General features: G+C 49.2%; 1 protein-coding gene across 2 annotated transcripts in view; it reads right to left on the reverse strand.

Moving 5' to 3' along the window:
• Positions 1-19519, reverse strand: part of SPECC1L (sperm antigen with calponin homology and coiled-coil domains 1 like) — a 113921-nt gene that overhangs the window by 53661 nt on the left and 40741 nt on the right. For both annotated transcript variants that reach the window (XR_010068758.1, XM_063315883.1), the window contains exons 13-15: positions 18759-18861; positions 3715-3831; positions 680-739 (exon numbers count right to left, since the gene is read on the reverse strand). Coding sequence is in view for 1 of the 2 variants with exons in the window: in XM_063315883.1 (XP_063171953.1) it covers positions 680-739; positions 3715-3831; positions 18759-18861 (280 nt within the window). In the remaining variant the exon portion in view is untranslated. The remainder of the gene's footprint in view (positions 1-679; positions 740-3714; positions 3832-18758; positions 18862-19519) is intronic.

Consider the following 19519-nt stretch of genomic DNA (forward strand, 5'->3'; position numbering starts at 1 on the left):
ATTTTCACTCAACTGAGAGTTCTGTTAGAGCCTTTTTGCAATACGCAGTAGGCTTCTACACATTCCTGGGGTTCTCCTGCATACAATGCTTTCCCCAGCTTGATGACGGCACCAAAAAGCAGAGTCAGGATGTGCATCTGGCTTCTTGCGAAGAAGCCAGAGAAGGCTGGAGCTGAAAGGAGGTCAAGGCCACAGCCACTCCACTTACACCAAAGGTCTAACTAGCATTCAGATGGTCTGTGCTACTGATCTGTCAGCAGGCTTGTGAGAATGGGCTCCCTCCTGTCTTTCAGCTTCAGCACACACCAGCAACCAGGGCAGTCACTTGTGCTGTCCTCTCGGCTTCCTACTGGGCTGCTTTTAAATTTTTTCTTTTGAGAGAGCCATCTCCTCTGAACTCCCAAGTCCGAAATATAACAGCAGAACAGGGATGTGAATGTTGTGGCAGCAGGGAGCAAAGGATAATAGACGCCTGCCAGTTACGAACCAAGATTCCTCTCTGCTGTGTCTTGCCTTGATTTACAGACACAGAAATGGTAACCGCTGACAAGTAGCAGAAGATGCTTGCCACCCCTGCTCCATTTCACAGGATGGCATTTTCCATGCCCCAACTTGGCACTGTTTTCAATGCATGAGGCCAAAGTTTTGGTGCAATGGGTTCATCTTTGCAATGACTTACCAAAGTGGATTTGATGCCCACGCTCTCAGCTGCCTGAAAAGCCAGTGTGAAGTTTCTTCTCTGAAACAGAGTTAAGTCACAATTACCACACAGTGAACTATTAAAATATCAACACTGGCTTAGAAGTCTTCCCTGTAAATCACTGCAGCATACTTCCCCTTTCACCATGTATCAAAAATTCTCGTAACAAAAATAAAATGTATTTTCTCCTCAGAGAAATTCCATTGAAAATGAGTAACAGACATTTTCACCCCTTCCAAAATGGAACTCTGGGAATTTCTTTGAGAACTGAGATCTTCACATTAAAAGGACAGATGCTTGTGGGCGACCTTGTAACTGCAGGAATCGGAGGGACAGAGAGCAGCTGCAGATGGGTCTACGAGAGATAAGACAAGGCCAGACCTGTGGCAAAGGGAGGAGCAGTGGGAAAGGAATGCAAGAAAGGGCCCAAGGAGGGAGGAAATGGAGGATGGTACAAGGGTCCCTTCCCCAACACACCACAGGATCTAAGTTCTGTCTTTTTCATGGTGGGAATGGGTTTTATTAATAGCCCCTTAGTAGTTATGACGCTGTGCTGCATGGTCTGATTGAAGTCTTGGCCATCGCTTGGGATGAGAGGGTGGCTGAGGCCTTGGACTGGATCACACCCGTGTGACCTCTCCCCCATCAGGAAGCTCTCTACGGTTTACGGAAGAGCTGAGGGAGATGAAGCAGGAGAAGAATCTAAGAGCGCCACTGGAGGGCGGCGAGGGACGAACTTGTTCAAACATGGGTGAGAGCCGCTATTAAGGCCTACCTTGTGACGGTAAGGGTGGTGAAGTGGCAATACTTCTCCACCCTTATTGCGTCCACACATAGCCATCAGCAGCCTTGTTTAGGGTGACACGAGCCCTCTGGGGAAGGAGGACTTGGAGGTTTCCCTACAAGGCCGTGCAGAAGAACTTGCAGAGCATCTGTCAGACAAAATCACTTGAATTTGCTCCAAGCTGGACACCAGCTTGGGTACAGGTCTAGGGAAGATGCCTGGGGAGGAGTCTTGCCCAATTATCTGGGAATAGTTTGGTCCTGAGGAAGTGGACAGGGTGATTGCATAGCAGCTTCAGCTGTCCCTGGATGAAGTGGATCATCTGGACCCCTTTCAGGCAGGATTCAGGCCTGGGCATGGGATGGTGATGGCATTGGTTGCACTTGGATGAGTAGGACAGGGGTAATGCATCTGTCCTTGCTCTTCTTGACCTCCTGGCGGCCTTTGATACCATCGACTGTGGTATCCTTCTGGATCAGCTCCATGAGCTGGGAGTGGGTGGCACAGTATTGCACTGGTTCACTTCCTTTCTGCAGAGCTGGTACTAGTCGGTGTTAATTGGGAGTGAGGTGTCCTGCCTTTGATCTTTGTTATGAGGGGTTCTGCAGGGTTCAGTTCTCTCTCCACTCCTATTTAACATCTACATGAAGCCACTGGGTGAGATCATCAGTTGCCACGGAGTCAATATGCTGATGGTGGTTGTATATCTCTGCCTGCCCCGGTGAACTATGCGATGCGGTTGATATCGTGTCCTGGTGCCTGGAGGCTGTGGGTGTCTGGATGGGGAACAAGAGGCTTTAGCTGAACCCTGGCAAGACTGAGTGGTTCTGGGTCTTTGGGCCTTCTGCTTTTGGGAATTTAGTGTCTTTGGTACTTGATGGGGTAGCACTACCCCAGAGAGAACTGGAGCACCATCTGGGGGTCCTTCTAGACTCACGACTTCTGCTTGAGCAGGTGGCAGTCATGGCTAGGAGGGCCTTTGCATAGCTTTGTGTTGTATTCACAGTCACTTGTGCCTTGGTCACCTCCAGAAAGGATTACTGTAATGCAGTCTACATGGGGCTGCCCTTGAAGAGCATCTGGAAGCTTCAGCTGGTGCAGAGTGTGGCTGTGCGGACAGTTATCTGTACCCCTAGGAGAGTACATGTTACACCTCTGTTTTGCGAGCTGCATTGGCTGCCAGTTTGCTTCCAGGTGCAATTCAAGATGCTGGTTTTGACGTTCAAATCCCTACATGGCATGAAACTGCCTCTTCCCACTCACATCTACCAGTCTCACGAAGTCTAGCAGGAGGGGTATGCTGTGGGTCATGTCTCCAAAGGAGCCCCATCTAGCAGGACCCAGGCGATGTGCCTTTTCTGCTATGGCCCCCACCCGCTGGAACATCATTCCCCAGGAGATGAGGAGCCCCATGTTTATTAACCTTCCAGAAGGTCCTTAAAGCATGTTTTTTTCCATCAACCTTGGTGATCTGACTGGGAGCCTGAAAGGTGGCTGTATGAGGTCAAGTGCCTGTTGTTCTCCCACGATCTCAGGTTCTATGTTTTTCACTTTATGTTTGACTGCTTTTAGACTGTTACGTCATTTTAACTGTTGCTATGTTTGTACGCCACCCAGAGTCATGTTTTTGTTGAGATGGGCATATGTTAAACAAACAAACAAACAAACGAACTTGGCCAGGTCTGAAGGTAAGGCTAAGCTGCATGTAGAAGAAATGGAAGTAAAAAATTCCATGTTCTTAGCTGTCTGCTGGCAGGAGAAGGGAGCCTGAACTTTACCCAGAGATGGGGCTTAGAATCATACTACCGATTTTTATCCAGCCTCTAATTAGTAAAAACTGTATTTCACACAAAGTATTTAAATAAATGAGAGACAGTTTGGTTTAGTGGTTAAGGCATCAGATTGAAACCAGGAGTCTGTGTGTTCTAGTCCTGCCTTAGACACAAAGCTCAGCCCTAGGAAGGAGGCCATGGCAAACCACTTCTGAAAAACCTTGCCAAGAAAACTACAGGGACTTGTCCAGGCAGTCTCTGAGAATCAGGCACGATTGAACAGATTAAAAAAAATTAAATAAATGTGTTACAGCCTAAGAAAAAGGAAGGGGTGCGCCTATTAGTAGAGAGAACGCACGTACAAAAAGGGAGAGAAAACAGTGAGCTGCAAAGAATGTGATCAGAATGTTGGTTTCTAGCACTAACAGCTTCTGGCCGCTCTCGGGCAAATACTGTACCTTGTCCTGACTGTTCAGCTCCTGGTAGGGAATATGCGCCGGGAGGTAAGTATGGAGGACAGCACAGAAAGCCAAGCCATCGTTCCAACTGCTGCTGAAGTTTGTGATATCAATATTCTAAAATCAGTGGGGAAAGCAGAAGCATGTAAGAGAAAGGTGTTATAGGAGCAAGGCATTTATATTTTTAGGGTTTTTAAAATTAAGACCCAAACAAAATTAAAGATAAAACTAAACAGTAAGCAAATAAAAACAGTGAAGTGTAAATATTTACATTGGTGGGGGAAGAGAAAAACACAGGACAGATGTTGCAGGTAAGAAGAATCTCTTGATGAAACCAGTGGCTATTTTCTGGGCAATCTGGGATCATCCATTTTACTACAGCCAAAATTCTAGTTAAGGAACAATGGGATGCTGACTTCCAAAGAATCACAGATTAAGAAGATTCATTTAGACCACCAAATCCAATCTGCTGCTCAGAACGGGAATCCAAATTAAAGCATCCCCGACCGATGGCTGTCTGCTTCAAAACACCCGTCTCTCTGGATACCCTGTCCAATTGTTCTTACTACCTGCCTTCCTGGAGCTTAAATGCACTATTCCTCCAGGTCTTGCTCTCTGTGGTGATGGAGAATTGGTCCTGACATCCTTCCAGGTATGTCAGGAGTGCTATCAACCTCCTTTTCCCTCAGGCTCCTTCGATTTCTCTTCGTAGTTCTTAGTTTCTAGTCCCCCAAGCATCCTTCTGCCCTCCTCCGACCCTGTTTCAGTTTCTCCCCATATCATTTCACATCCAGGTGGCTTCAGGGTTTTAGCAAGCAAGTTTTTATTCTTTTACAGAAGCAGAGTTTAAACGTCAGGTTTATGGAAGAAGAGCGTATTTCAGCCAGATAGTAATTCACATGAACCACTCGAGAGAAAGGGTTTGCGCTGCTTGCTTTGCTGTGTCATTGAAAAAAAACTGAAACGGGCTTCTTGTCTGTTGGAGCAACGTTGTTCACGGGAAGTCTCCGCATGGGATTAAACCCCCAGAAGAGCAGCAGAAAAAAGATCTCTTCCACCCCTTTGGTCAAGATCTACAGCATGTTTGTCAGGACTCTGAAGCTATACAATGGGAATTTTTAAAACAATTGAACAGGATTTTTTAAAAGGATAGGTGGTTTTACAAATACAGGGCCTGGAATAAGGAAGCAGGGTGTGGACAGTGTTCTCACTTGATTGCTGTTGGCATGTTTTTCTCATGGATGTGTGTGAAAGTGCTCAGCTCTCAAATCCATCAAATGGGAAACTGTGCCATAGTCAGCAATGTTTGGCAGCCTTGGGATTGATCTACATTCTTGATTCCCATATATTTGGGAGGGTGTAAATTTCACAGGAGTTTTGGTGTTATATGAGATCATTTCAACCATTTAAGGTCACTGGCAAATGTTGAGCTGTGTTTAATGTTAATTCTGCGCAAGCAAAAATAGATGGAGGTTTCTGAAAAGGGGCCTGTAATAGCGTCGCAGGTTTATGGGAGAAGTGCTGACGGAGAGCAACCTTGCTGCAGTCCGTGGCAGTATTTGCTCAATTTGCCAAGTCACCGGCAGCTAAATGCTTAGGTCTTATCTCTCTCTGGACAACGCTCAAACATGGGGCGTGCGGCATCGAGCATCTTGCTGAGAGACCACTTAGCGATCGTACACACACACCGCTAAGTTTTTTTCTCAGTTAAATATATTAGTCAGCACAGAAACGCCAGCCTGTGCAACTACTGCCAACTAACCCTCAGTAAGCAATTGTATTTCTCTATATGCAGGGTTAATTTCACCATCACAAATGAACATCGGGTTGGCTTATGCATTTGCTAGCCAGACGGTCCCTCCCCTACAGCATTATTTTGTTTGTTCCCATGCTTTTTGTTTTGAATGAAGATGTAGCTCAGAATATCCGATAACTTACAGCAACATTCGATAGCTGGGGAAACACACACCGGTGGATTAACTGCACTTTAATGGAAGCTGCAGACTGGTCAGCGGGCTGGGAAAATGTAGTCACAATATAAATGGGAAAAACAAATCCTCCAGAAATACATGAACAATTTGCTGAATTGTCACTGGACCATCTACAAATACACATGTGCAAAAACAGAAAAAACAAAACAAAAAACCCCACAAACAAGCAAAAGAAATACATTTTTATTAAAAAGGTGTAATTTCATCTAGGAAGTCAAGGGAAAAATACCACTTCTGGATATGGCTTGGTGAGCACCTCTACCACAATGCATCAGATCTGCCAGCGAAGCTTTTTCCGTTCTTGGCCCCAGGTTTATGACCATCCTTCCCCAGAGAGGACCCTCCAGGACCCAGGTTTATAAGGCAGTTAAAAGCAAGGCCATAAAGTTGCTTGTGTTTTTCCTTCATGGTTCGGGCAAACTTTTGTTTTTGCAAAGCGACATAATGAAAATAAGAGACAGGCGCTGTACTGATGTTTATCAAGGATGATACGAAGAGAAAGGAAGGAGGACAGCTCTGACTCGGCCAGGTGAACTGACGGACTTTTATGGCTGCGTTTGTGAGCCGGCCATCTTCTATTCTTGAGGGCATTTTCACTGGAATGGAGGGGATACCCAGCTACTTTCTAACTGTGTGTACCAAGAACAGTCTGGGGAATTCTGGGAGGTGAAGTCCATGCACCTTAAAGTTGCTAAGATTGAGAAACACTGGTCTAATCCAACCCAATCTTCATTTCAGTCACTGACCATCATAAAATAACTGTAGCACTGTAACATTTACAACCCTTTCAATATGAACAGCATTGCCTATGAGTTATGGAAAATTAAAGAAATATCAGAACTGCTTGCTCAAAGCTATAAAGTCATGGCCCCACTATAAAATTAAAATGAATATTACTACTACGTAAGCTATCATTTGAGTGCAGTTTAGAAGAGGGTGGTACAAATGTTAGTATTAGAAGCAGTTCAAATTAAAAGGCTAAATAACTAAAGATAATTCACGATAATACAAAGACTGGAGGTGGAAATGGTCCTTGACGTAACAGGTCTTCCTGGTGGCCAGTTCCCAATACGTTTTGCGCACCGCTGCACAAAACGTGGCAACCTTGCTGTTCCAATCTGGAAGTGGTGGGAGAGAAGAAAACGGACCTGTTTGATCTGCCTCTCAAAGGCCTCTATAGGACGAGCAGTGCTCAGCCAGCAAACCTTGCCCACAGCTGCAGGGGCAGAGGTGTTCTGAGTGTGCGGTCGTCCCACCCAAGCAGCTGAAGGGAGAGCATTACAATGTGTCCTGCTGGACAAGGCTGGGGACCTCCGGCTGCATAAGGTGTTATGGCATACCTGTCAGTTAGGAATCCTGTTTGGGTCTTCCTGGCACTCTTTTTGCTATTGAAAAAGATTTTGCTTGCCTATAGCCTAGGGAAGAAAACAGGAGAAGTGAGCCTTGACGATGCTAATTCTGGATTGTTCCGTATAGGCCAAAGTCATCGGTCTTCCAAGGTTTGAGAAGCCAGGCCGACTGGGAAGAAGTCTAACTTTAACCAAGAGATGAACGTGGACATCCATGCCCTGGCATCCCCTCCTGGATGCAGGCCAGCAGTTGCAGCCCAATAGCGAGCCAGGAAACCTGCTTTTAGAGCGGCGTCCTGGACAAGCTCTATAATGGCTAGCTTACGAAATGGACCCACGAACCCACACCACAGTCCTTGCTTCTCCCAGCTGCACAAATCTGAGGATGGGATGCATTCACTGGAGCAGCGTAGGCGGCATGAGCTTCACTACCCCCTAAGTCAGAAGCCATTGATTTGACCTACTGTGGCCAGATCTGCCTTATAAAGGAAAGGGTGCCCTGGGGCAACAGTCAAAGTTTGCAAAGGGCATTCCTGATCCACAGCAGCCACTTTTTCAACAAGAGTGTTTTCCTGCTCTTTCAGAGGTAGCACAACCCTAGCCTGAATAGGCCATTTCCCCAGTCCAATATTATCTGGATTAAGCAAAATTTGCTCACCTACGCCCAACTGCTGAGGGTGCTGGACAGCAGTTCCACCACTCCACCGCCTGCCTGGCTTCAGGCGGAAAGAACTCTTTGGCCACACTTCCCAAACTAGCCTTCGCTCCTGGGATTTCCTGGGGGGCCTCCCATCCAACCCCGCTTAGCTTTTGGAGATCAGCAAAATATAAAATACTCAAAACGTACTACTAATAATTTACTGATACAATGGAGGCAGAAAAAATCTCTCGCATAAAATGCCTCCAGGTAGTGTTAGAATTCTTCTGAATCTTCCCCTACGCTTTTCCCAGCCACAGAGTTCTCTGGATTCCTATATTTGAAGTTTAACAGACTATTATCCTCTTTAAGATGCATATTATGAGTGGTTTGGAATTTATAATACAGTAAATTTCATTATGGAAAACCAAAGTGTAAAAACAAACAGCTGCAACTATCCTTTGCCATTAATCTCTTAGCCCTTTGCTAAAATCCATGTTCCTTCCCAGAGTTTTTCTTCACCTAACTGGTGTCAGAGCTGCTAGGAACAGTTTTGGCTAATTTGCTAAGCGCCACAGAGATTATGAAAAGAAACGGACAACTCGGTGATGGAGGCTCAGTTCTCTGAACAAACACAACACCATCCAGTGAATCCTCTAGTCCGAGCCTCATGGACTCCCTCTTCCAAGACCTGAGCACTGGGTTGTAAATTCTGTTAATCGTGGGGTGGCAGACAAGCTGGAGCTCATGCACTTTCTACCTTCTTTGAATATGTTTTATTTATTTATTTACAGTCCCAGACCAATAAAACAGAGGAACAAAATTTAAAACTTAGAAAAAAACAAATTTGAAACAGTTAATATTGAGAAGATGGTATCATCTGATCTCTGCAAGCTAGAAACTTGGCAACATTTGTAATGGTTGCTCACAGGTCTTATGGAAGGAAGACCAATCTCTTGTTCAGAAAGAGAACTAAAATGTCTAACCATTGGGTTTATGAATGTCAGAAACCATGGGTGGCAGAATGGGCAGCATAACAATACATGGGTACTTACTCAACCTCTGTATCTGAGCAGACACCCATAGGGACCCTATACAAGACATTCGTACATTTGCCTAGAATCTCCATAATAAGCTGCCCGGAGTCACCATGTGTGAGTTGGGCAGCCATATAAATTTGTCAAATGGATGGATGGATGGAGGGGGGGGGGGCAATTTGAGTCAAAGTAAAAAAATATCCTGTGTGGAACAGGCAAGGTCTTATAAAGGCCAATGGAGAACCTACAAGATGACCATAATAAGGGTGGGTGATTTTAACCCTAATTTTATAGGTCCACATCTCAAATTCTGTTTAAACTTGATTAAGATTTCATCTGGGCCGAGGGATGATGCTGCCTGGAATGAGAAGCCACAGTATGCCAGACCAGAGTCAGTTTGCCTCCTCAGGGATAAAGAAAACCTTTCCAGTGGGGCAAGATGAACCAAGGACTCACCCTGCAAAATGTGTTTGTCATGCGCTGCCTACTACTGAGTAAAACACAGACACTAATTCAGGGAAGATCAGGTTCTGGTTTATTTCAGCATAGTGCATAGCTAGAAAAAGCTGAGAGTGAAGGGAGCGCGCCGGTGCGGGCTTTAAATAGCCCGCGCCGGTCAGCGCCCCCCCCACCTTGGGTTGTGTCATCCCCCCAAGTCCTGTATGCTTCGTTGCCGGTAGGTGAGGGGTCGCGGGGCCCCTGCTGGTGCCCCAGGCTTCGCTCATAATCGTTTTCTTCCTCCGGCCGGTGATTGCTGTCAGCTGGGCGATATCCGTTGTGTTCCTGCTGACAGCTTCAGGTGTGCCTCGTGATCCGCCCTGTCTTTGTCGCTCTTTCTTCCCCCTTTGTGTTCTCTTGACTGGTTTTTCCGGCCTGGGTCATTCCCTTCTCCTCGGGGTCTGTGTCTGTTGTTGTGTGTCGCTTTGCTTATCTTTTAATCCCTTACTCTTGTTTCCGTGGTATTGTCATGTGTGCCGTTGTGCTGATGCATTCAGCTCAACGGTGCTCATGACATACTGCCCCCCTTTCGAATGGTAGCCCCACCCAGCATTCCAGTTTTTTCCGGGAGAGCTGTCAAAATTTTTTTTTTTTTTTGTATTTCCTGCCGGAGTGCTTTTACCCCTCCCCTTGCTCCGCCCTCTACCTCGTTTCCATCTTTTGGGTGTGTTCCGAGTGCGCATGCCTCGACCACACCCTGCTTGTTCTTGCTCAGTTCGTCGTGAGAGGAGGCGTGGCTGGTCGGGTGCTGTTTCAGCTCCAGGTAGGATCCTTATCTTTTTGTTTTGTTGATTGTTTAGTTTGATGTTCGTCGTGTTGTCATGTGTGCATCCTGGCCATTTGCCCCCTGGCGATGCACCTATGACCAATCTTCTCTCCCCAGTGGGCCCGGAGAGGGTGGGGGGAGGGTGAGTCCCAGGGGGGAGGAGGTCTACTCAAGTCGCAGGCTTGGGGGGTCCCTTCCCCTGGGGGCGACGCGGGTGGGGGGGGGAGGTCCGAGGGGGGAAGTGTGTTCTAGGGGCCGGTTTGGCTGGGCGCCCCTTTGGTTTGGCGGGGTACGTCATGTGGAATGCTCGGGTCAGGTCCGGTGCCTTGATGTGTTGAGCCGCCACCCATTCTGGGTGGGGGAAGTGTTTCCATTTCACTAAGTAGTATAGTGTGCCCCGTTGATGGCGGGAATCGAGTATTTCTTTTACTTTGAAATGTTGTTGGCCGTCGATCATCACTGGGGAGGGCAGAGGCGTGCTTGGGCGCCATCGGGAGGCGGTTGCTGGTTTCAGGAGGCTGCTGTGGAGTCTCCTTAGATTGTGCGGCAGGTCCAGGCGTACTGCCACCGGGTTCACTATCTGTGTTACTCGAAGCGGCCCGATATACTTAGGCCCCAGTTTCTTCGAGGGTTGAGGTGATTTCATGAATTTGGTGGATAGGTAGACCATATCCCCTGCCTGGAATGTCGGTTGCTGGCGCCGGTGCTTGTCGGCCTGTTCTTTGTAGGCAGACTGTGCTTCCTTCAGCGCTGCCATGATTATTGGCCATGATTCCGCTATCTTCCGTCCCCAGTCACTAGCACCCACTTGGGGTCCCGGGGGTTGCGGTAGCTCCGGTATGGGTATGAACTCGCGCCCGGAGACTACTTCAAACGGGGTTTTCCCTGTACTCGTGTGAACGGCGTTATTGTATGCGACTTCTGCAAACGGAAGCAGGTCGACCCAGTCGTCTTGGTGGTAATTGATATATGAGCGTATGAATTGTTCTAGGGTGGCATTGAGGATCTCTGTGGCTCCGTCCGTCTGGGGATGCCAGGCTGTGGATAGGGCTTGTTGGGTCCCAATCAGTTTTAGGAAAGCCCGTCAGAATTTCAAGGTGAATTGTGTGCCCCTGTCGGTCACCACGTGTACGGGACATCCGTGTAACCTGTACACGTGTACAAGGAAAAGTTTAGCCAGCTGCTGGGCGGACGGGACTGATGAGCAGGGGATGAAGTGTGCTTGTTTAGAAAAGTAGTCTTTCACCACCCAAATGGTTGTTTTCTTCTGGCTGGGTGGTAGATCTACTATAAAATCCATGGAGATTTCCTCCCATGGTCGGGAGGGCTCCGCCACCGTTTGTAGGAGTCCCGGGGGCTTACCCGGTGCCCGTTTGGCCATAGCGCATATCGGGCAGGACGCTACGTAGGCCTTCACGTCCTGTCTCAATGCGGGCCACCAGAATTGTCGTCGTGTTAGGTGCAGGGTCTTTAGAAACCCGAAGTGTCCCGCTTGTTTGCTGTCGTGTGATCTGTGCAGGATCGCCTGGCGCTGCGAGTCCGGGACATATATTCTGCCTTCACCCCATGCTAAGTCCTGTGCCATCGTCACCTTGTCGGGGTTTGCTAGTAGCCAGGGGTCGGTTTTGAGGGCGGCGGTGAGGTCCGCACGTATTCCTCCTGGCAGTTGCGGGTGGCGCTGTCTGGTCACTGGTTGGCTTGCCGTCGGTTGAGATGTGGGGTTGAGCTGTTTCTGAGCGCCGCTTCGGGTGGTCACAGCCATCCCCAGCTGGGAGGCGGATAGGACCGTCCCAATCATATCTGGAACGGGCTCTTCGTCTTGGGGCAGTCGGGAGAGGGCGTCAGCCAGGAAGTTCTTTTCGCCCGGTATGAACTTCAGTTGAAAGTTAAAGCGGCTGAAGAATTGGGCCCATCTGACCTGTTTCGGTCTGAGGCGTCTGGGCGTCCGGAGGGCCTCGAGGTTCCGGTGGTCTGTCCAGACCTCGAATGGTTGGGTGGCTCCTTCCAGTAGATGCCTCCATGTTTCTAGCGCCGATTTTACCGCGAACGCTTCCTTCTCCCATATGTGCCAGCGCCTTTCCGTCTCCGAGAATTTCCTTGACAGGTAGGCGCATGGCTTCAGGATTCCTGTAGGGTCCTTTTGGAGCAGTATGGCCCCCAGGGAGAAGTCTGAGGCGTCGGCTTGGACCACGAACGGCTGTTCTGGGCCCGGATGTGCGAGGATTGGCTCCGTGGTGAACAGCGCTTTCAGTCTGTTGAACGCTGTCTGACACGCGGGAATCCAATTTAGTACTGTCCCTGGGTTCTTGGCTCGCCGTGTGTCCCCAACTCCTTTAGTTTTGAGGAGGTCTGTTAAGGGGAGAGCTATCTCCACGAACCCCCGTGCGAATGACCTGTAGAGGTTCGCGAAGCCGAGGAAGCTTTGAAGTTGGCGCCTGTTATGTGGGCGTTCCCAATTCACCACTGCCTCGACTTTTGCGGGGTCCATTTCTATGCCTTCGCCAGAGATTCAGTACCCCAGGTAGTCTAGGCGTGCTTTATGGAATTCGCACTTAGATGGTTTGGCATAGAGTTTCGCCCTTCTTAGCTTCTCGAGGACTTGCCTGACTAGGGTTACGTGTTCTTCGTGCGTCTGGGTGTAGATGAGGATGTCATCTATGTAAACTAGTACCCCTTTGAACAGGTGTTCATGCAGTACCTCATTGATGAGCTGCATGAACACTCCCGGGGCCCCCGCTAGTCCGAATGGCAGCACCTTGTACTGAAAGGCGCCTAGGGGGCAGTTGAACGCTGTTTTCCATTCGTCCCCCTCCCTGATTCGGATCCTGTAATAAGCCTCGTGAAGGTCCAGTTTGGAGAATACTCTTCCCGTGGACAGGTGGGCATGTCTTTCACGAGGGGTAGGGGGTATTTATTGGATAGGGATGCCGCATTGAGGCCCCGGTAGTCGGTGCAGAGCCGTAAGGTGCCGTTTTTTTTCTCTTGGAATAAGACGGGCACTCCGACCGGTGAGCATGCCGGCTCTATGAAACCCCTATCCAGGTTTTTATCGATGAACTCCTGGAGGGTTGTCATCTCCTTCGGGGTCATCGAGTAAATCTTCGGCCTGGGTAAGGGGACATCGGGAAGCAGCTCAATTCTACAGTCCGTCTTGCAGTGGGGGGGTAGTTGGTCCGCCTCCTCTTCCCCGAAGACCTCTGAGAAATCAGCATATTGTTCAGGTAGGTCGTCTGGGGTTGCTGTGTTGTCCTGGGCTGCAGCCTCTGCCCGTTCCACTGTGGGGTTGATCCTGCCTGCCGGAACTGGCGCCCGGTACGCGCCGTCATCGAATTGGAAGGTGCGGGTCTTCCAGTTAATGCGCGGGTTGTTGGTCATGAGCCACAGTATTCCTAGGACTATGATGGGCCGCCCTATGTGGGTTACCACAAAAGATGTTTGCTCGGTGTGGGTGCCCATTTGCAGGGTGACAGGCTCGGTCTGCGTCGTGGCTGGTTTCCCTCCCGCTGTTGAGCCGTCCAGTTGGTGGAAAGCCAGCGGTGTGGGGAGGGGGAGGCAAGGCAGGTCGAGCTTGGCGACTATGTCGGGGTGGATCAGGTTCTTGGAGCACCCCGAGTCCACTAGCACTGCGGCCGTGGTGGCTCTGTTGCCGAAGGAAAGCCTGATTGACCCCATTATTACGGAGCGTTCGTCACTCTATGTGTTTCGCGCCCCTGTCCCACCACCTGCCTCGTGGCGCGTTTTAAGGCAGGCGGGGAGCGTTTCCCACCAGCCGGTCTGGGACTTTGGCATCCTCCCCCGCCAAGTAAGCGTCCAGGTCTTCGTCCGGTGTCGCTGTGGCTCCGGTCATCCGGCGGTGGGGGGGCGGCGGTGGGTTAGTTGGTTTGAGCGTCGTTTTCGGTGTGGGTTTGGGAGCGCTAGTTAGTGTTCGGTTGGAGAAGCAGTCTGCCGCTTTGTGCCCCATTTTCCCGCACTTCGCGCAGGGTCCGCGAGCAAACTTCTTCTTTTGGTACGTGGGACCGGCCGGCCCCAAGTGTGGCGCAGGTACCTTTGGGCTGGTGTTTGTTTTGTCCTCTGCCGTTGTCATTAAGAAAGTGCGATGAGCGTGTTCTGCTCTCCCCGCTAGGTAGATCCAGCCTTGCAGTGTCTCCGGGTCGTCCCGGTAGAGTGCCCATTGGAGTACCTCGCGGCTGAGGCCCCTTTTGAACATCTCTAGCAGGGTAGTCTCGGACCAGTCGTTAATCTTCCCTGCGAGGGCTTTAAATTTGAGGGCGTAGTCCGCGACAGTTCGTGCGCCCTGTTTGAGGGCTTGAAGCGCGCTTTTAACCCTCTCCTTGGCTAGCGGGTCCTCAAAATAGTGCTTCATCTCAGTGATGAAGGCGTGGAAGTCAGAGAGGGCGGGGGAATTGGACTCGTACATTTGGATGTACCAGTCCGCCGCCCTGTCTTGCAACTTGATTGCCACGGCTGCGATTTTGTCCGCTTCGGAGTCAAAGGAGTGTCCGTGCCGCCCCATGAACTCCCTGGCGTTTGTGACAAAAAACAACAGCTTCGCGGGGTTCCCGTCGAAGAAAATGGGGAAGTCCTTTGGGGCCCTGGTGTTCGGTGGATCCCCTCTCCTTGCGTCCCGTCCCATGGCTTCTTCCACCGGGGAAGCTTGCCGGTTAGCATCTGGCCTATGGGGGTGCCAAGACCCGCTTGGGGTTTGAATAGGAGTGTGTACCTGCATGGGTATGTTCCTGCGAGGCATGGAGGACATCGACTGCAGCATGGTCCCGAGGTCCCTTAGTTGGGCCTCCATGGCCGTGAGTCTGGCTTGCGTTTCTCGGTTCAAGGTCCACGCCGCAGCTGTGATCGGACCGGTCGGCGTCTCCGCATAGTTGGGCCACCGGTGGGGTTCAGGCGTTTCCATCCGCTGGTCAGCTCCCTCGACTTGGGAGCGAATCGGCTGGTTCGTCTCTCCGTCCTCCACCGCGTTTGTTGCAGTTGGGCTGAAGCTCCACGCCTGTGGCTGGGGTGCGATGTGGGGCGGGGAGGTCTCCGCGGGTCTCGGGAGGTATGTTGCTCCCTCCCGTGGTCAGGTCGCCTCCGCCTCCCTCCGGGGGTGGGGCTGAGGCTCGGGATGGGCCGGGAGGGTGTCCGTGGCTCCTGGGGTCCGCGTTGCCTCTGGCCTCTGTCGGTTCTCCTCCGCCTCTCGCCGTGCGGCTTGCCCATCCTGGCCGCGATGCGTCGGCTCCATCGTTCTCCGCTCGTGTTCTTCTCGCCGTCTGTTCCTCCTGCGGCTTGTTGTTGTCCGGTGGGGCTTGGCGAGGCTGAGTTTATGACTCTCAGCTTTATATCATGCGCTGCCTACTACTGAGTAAAACACAGACACTAATTCAGAGAAGATCAGGTTCTGGTTTATTTCAGCATAGTGCATAGCTAGAAAAAGCTGAGAGTGAAGGGAGCGCGCCGGTGCGGGGTTTAAATAGCCCGCGCCGGTCAGCGCCCCCCCCCCCTGGGTTGTGTCATCCGAAGTCCTGTATGCTTCATTGCCGGTAGGCGAGGGGTCGCGGGGCCCCTGCTGGTGCCCCGGGCTTTGCTCATAATCGTTTTCTTCCTCCGGCCGGTGATTGCTGTCAGCTGGGCGATATCCGTTGCGTTCCTGCTGACAGCTTCAGGTGTGCCTCGTGATCCGCCCTGTCTTTGTCGCTCTTTCTTCCCCCTTTGTGTTCTCTTGACTGGTTTTTCCGGCCGGGGTCGTTCCCTTCTCCTCGGGGTCTGTGTCTGTTGTTGTGCGTTGCTTTGCTTATCTTTTAATCCCTTACTCTTGTTTCCGTGGTATTGTCATGTGTGCCGTTGTGCTGATGCATTCAGCTCAACGGTGCTCATGACAGTGTTTCAGTCAAAATCTGAGATGGTAAACTCGCAGGAGGCTCCATGAGAGATGCAACCACGCTCTGACCGAGCAAGGCATTTGAAGCTGATCACGTACAGCTTTCAGAAACTTAGACTGAACAGCTTTTAAGGCACCTTAGTCAGGAGCAGTTATTGTTTTAATCCTTGTACGCCACCCAGAGTCACTGTCATGAGATGGGCGGCTATATAAATCATGAAAATAAATAAGTGAAGAAGCCGGCTTTGTTTAACTCCTCTGAGGATAGAGATGAGGGTGATTAGATTGCTATTACAATTGCCTCCAATCTGCACTGTAGTATTTTGATGTAACAAACATCAGCCTGGGAGGATGACGATCAATGGATGTTGCAGCTAATTTCCTCCACAGTCCCTCCGAGAAACTGAACCAAAGACTTCCTTAAATCAATAAATGCAACATAAAGGTGCATTTGAAATATCCTGGTCTAATGGCAGAATATCCCAATTTAATACAAGCGTGTTTGGAAGCTGAGGTATTCTCTGATTACATCCAAAGTAAATATTTATGGTATAGAAATCAGGCATAAAGTTTACTTATTGATAATAAAATAATTGGGTGGTAGTTAGGAGGATTTTTTCTTGCATATTGAGAAAATGATAGAATTAAATCGCTCTTTGGGTAAAAGGTAGTGGTAAAGAATTATTAATGACAGTAAACGGGGGGGGGCTAGCACAAAGACCCACCAATCAGGATTTATTTTTAATAGTTCTGCAAAACTGTATCGTTACCTGGAGTTTGGATATCAATATATACATAGGAAAACTCAATCAATTCATTCCGTAGTGAAAAGAAGGAAGTGTTGACCAACAACTGCATTAGACTGAGATTTCTCCCCAGAAACCAAGAAACACGTTGACCAAGATGGCAATTGCTTAGAAAACAACAAGCAACAAGGCAACTGAATGACAAAGCTATGCAGTGCCTGCAGGTTGGCTATGGAATGAGTTGGAGCATTTAAGGAGGAGGCTCAAGTTTGTGATGGACCTCGAGAAGCCAGAAGGACAGTTCCCACTAATTACAGCACTGCTTATGCAGAACAACTTCCCCATGGACAGGGAATGCCACTGAGGCCATTTTAATAGAATCTGAAAAAGGTGTTTCATAATCACTATTCAAATTTCACTGATTTTTTAGCTGATGCAATTAACTATCTTCTGGGTTGTTTGATAAAAATAAAAGAAAAATGTTTTAAGACATTTTCTAACACATTAGACCTCAACTGGCATGCACACAATCATGGGGAGAATATACTTTAATTAACTTCACTCTACCTAAGTGATCCAAACAGGATTTGTACCGCAAAATATTTTACACTGTATTGTTATTGTACAGTGGCTCTGGTTGTTCTTAGAAATCGTATTACTTTTATTCTTATTCTTTATTGTGGACTTTCTGTTGTGTCTTGATTACAGGTTAGTCCTCGGCTTACAACAGCATCTGAGACCGGAATTGCCGTTGCTAAGTGATGCGGTCATAAAGGTGATGTCATGTGACCACGCTGCTTAGTGATGGCAGTTCTGGCAATCCCTGTTGCTGTTGTTAAGTGAGGACCTCACGTGACTGCGACTTCCGACTTCTCCACTGGCTTTGCTTGTGGGAAGCTGGCAGGGAATGTCAGAAATCGTGATCATGTGACCGCAGCTCACTGCGATGTTGTAATCACAAGCCAGACACCCGGATCGTGATCCATGACTGTGGGGATGCTGCAATGGCCAGAACTCCACTTGATCAGTGCAGTCCTAACTCTGAACAGCTGTTGTATGTTGTGTACTGCCATGAGTCCTCCAAACTGGCAGTGTAGAAATTTGATGAATTTATCAGCAGTTATATTTCCTGAACAACCTTCAAGTCCTCCATGTGAACTACAAAACGTATAAAATCAACCAGTTTGGCATACAATACATGGCATGTTTATAGCATTAATATCAGAATTTGAAAATCTGGGTAACATGTAAAAATAATGAGGACAAGCCCTACTGAAGTCTAATTTGGGAATTTAAAATTAAATAATAATTCTATTTTTTCAGAAGAATAAACCTATCTAGGGCAGAACAAGTTTAGACTGTTTGTGGCTGAGCCTTCAGCCTCATACACTAACAATGCATGGAGTGTATCAAAAACAGCCCCGCTCCCCCCAAATTCATTCCACAACTGTAGCATGGAAGACCCAAGAAAAGCAAGTCAACCCACCCAGGACCAAAATTAGGATTCCATTCCCTCCCTTCTCTCTGCTGACAGGAGATAGCAGGGCATGATTCTGCTTAAAGCAGCAAGCAGAACCACTGCCCGTCTACAAAGGAGACTTGATATTCAGAAATAGCATCATCTGATAACTGCAGATATTGATGGAAGAGCTTAAGAACTGTGCGCTTGGCTTCAGCATTTCCAAGTTTTGGACACCGTTAATTAAAATGCTCAGCCTTAATGATCTGCAGGCTCTGTTTCTGAATAACCCTAAGTAAGGCAAAGAAGGAGAATACTGCCCTGCAGTTCTTTTGGGCAGAGAATAAACTCCCACAATCCAAAAGAACAGCAAGAATTATCCCTTGCGTTAGGTGCCTTTTGTCCCAGCACAACTGGAGGGGACCCATTCTATGCTTTCTCTACTGGGAGAGGCAAATGTGTGAAGAAAAAACAACCCATTCTAGCCTCTTGGGAGTGTCAGCTGTGTACATTGTGCAAAGTCACCGGAGTAGCTATTAGTAACTGTTCAGCTGGGACTTGCAGGATCTGCTCCTGCAGGCACAGGACCTACTGGCTCCCCCACGGTCGAGGCAGCGAAGGGTGGCACAGCCTAGCCTGCACCCTGGCCTTCCGCCGGATGCTCCAAGCAGAGGACAAGCCTCGGTTACCTCATAGCCTTCCGTTTTCTTCTGACACCACTTCAGTAAGGCGTTTCTCTTGGAACCTCCGTACTCTCTCGCCAGGGCGGACAACGGGTCCTTCCTTTCCTCTCTAGAAGGGAAGGAACAGTTTTCTTTCAATCATGGCATCCCAGAACACTCAGGCACGCCGTCTGCGGGCTGGGCCACAGCACAAGCCGAGGGCTGCCCGGGGCCGGGAGCCGCTCCTCCGCCCCAGGAACACCCTTGCCCAGGGAGGCTGCAGCACAGCTGGGCGGCAGCTCAGCACTCTGGGACAGACTTGGGGAAATGGGGGCACAGTGGATATTTCTCTTTATGATCGTAGAACCACAGCCAGAAGCATTTTATACATATAAATTACATGTAGACATAAAGTGATACTGAGCTCAAATTTAGAAAACAAACTGATAACATCTCCCTGCAACTCATGGCTGGTTAGGAATGTCACCTTGACTGGCTGGAGTGTTAACCGCTAAGAGACACCTTCTTCCAAGGCAACACAGGTGGGTGGCCACTGTAGAAAGAACAGCCCGCCTCTGCAAACAACACACAATAACCTCAAAACGTGGAGGGACACTCTCGCACGCGGAGATTCCTCCCTTTTTCCTGCCCAGGGAGCAGAGCAGAGGCAAGGAACCAGGCACGGGGGGAGGAACCGTAATTTCTTTTCGGAGGGGCAGCTGCAACGCAGCATCTAATTCTCCCCTAAGATCCTTATCCAGACGCACTGGGCTTCAAGGCCCAGCCAG

This window comes from Candoia aspera, chromosome 15 (genome assembly GCF_035149785.1).
Source record: "Candoia aspera isolate rCanAsp1 chromosome 15, rCanAsp1.hap2, whole genome shotgun sequence".
NCBI classification, from domain to species: domain Eukaryota; kingdom Metazoa; phylum Chordata; class Lepidosauria; order Squamata; family Boidae; genus Candoia; species Candoia aspera.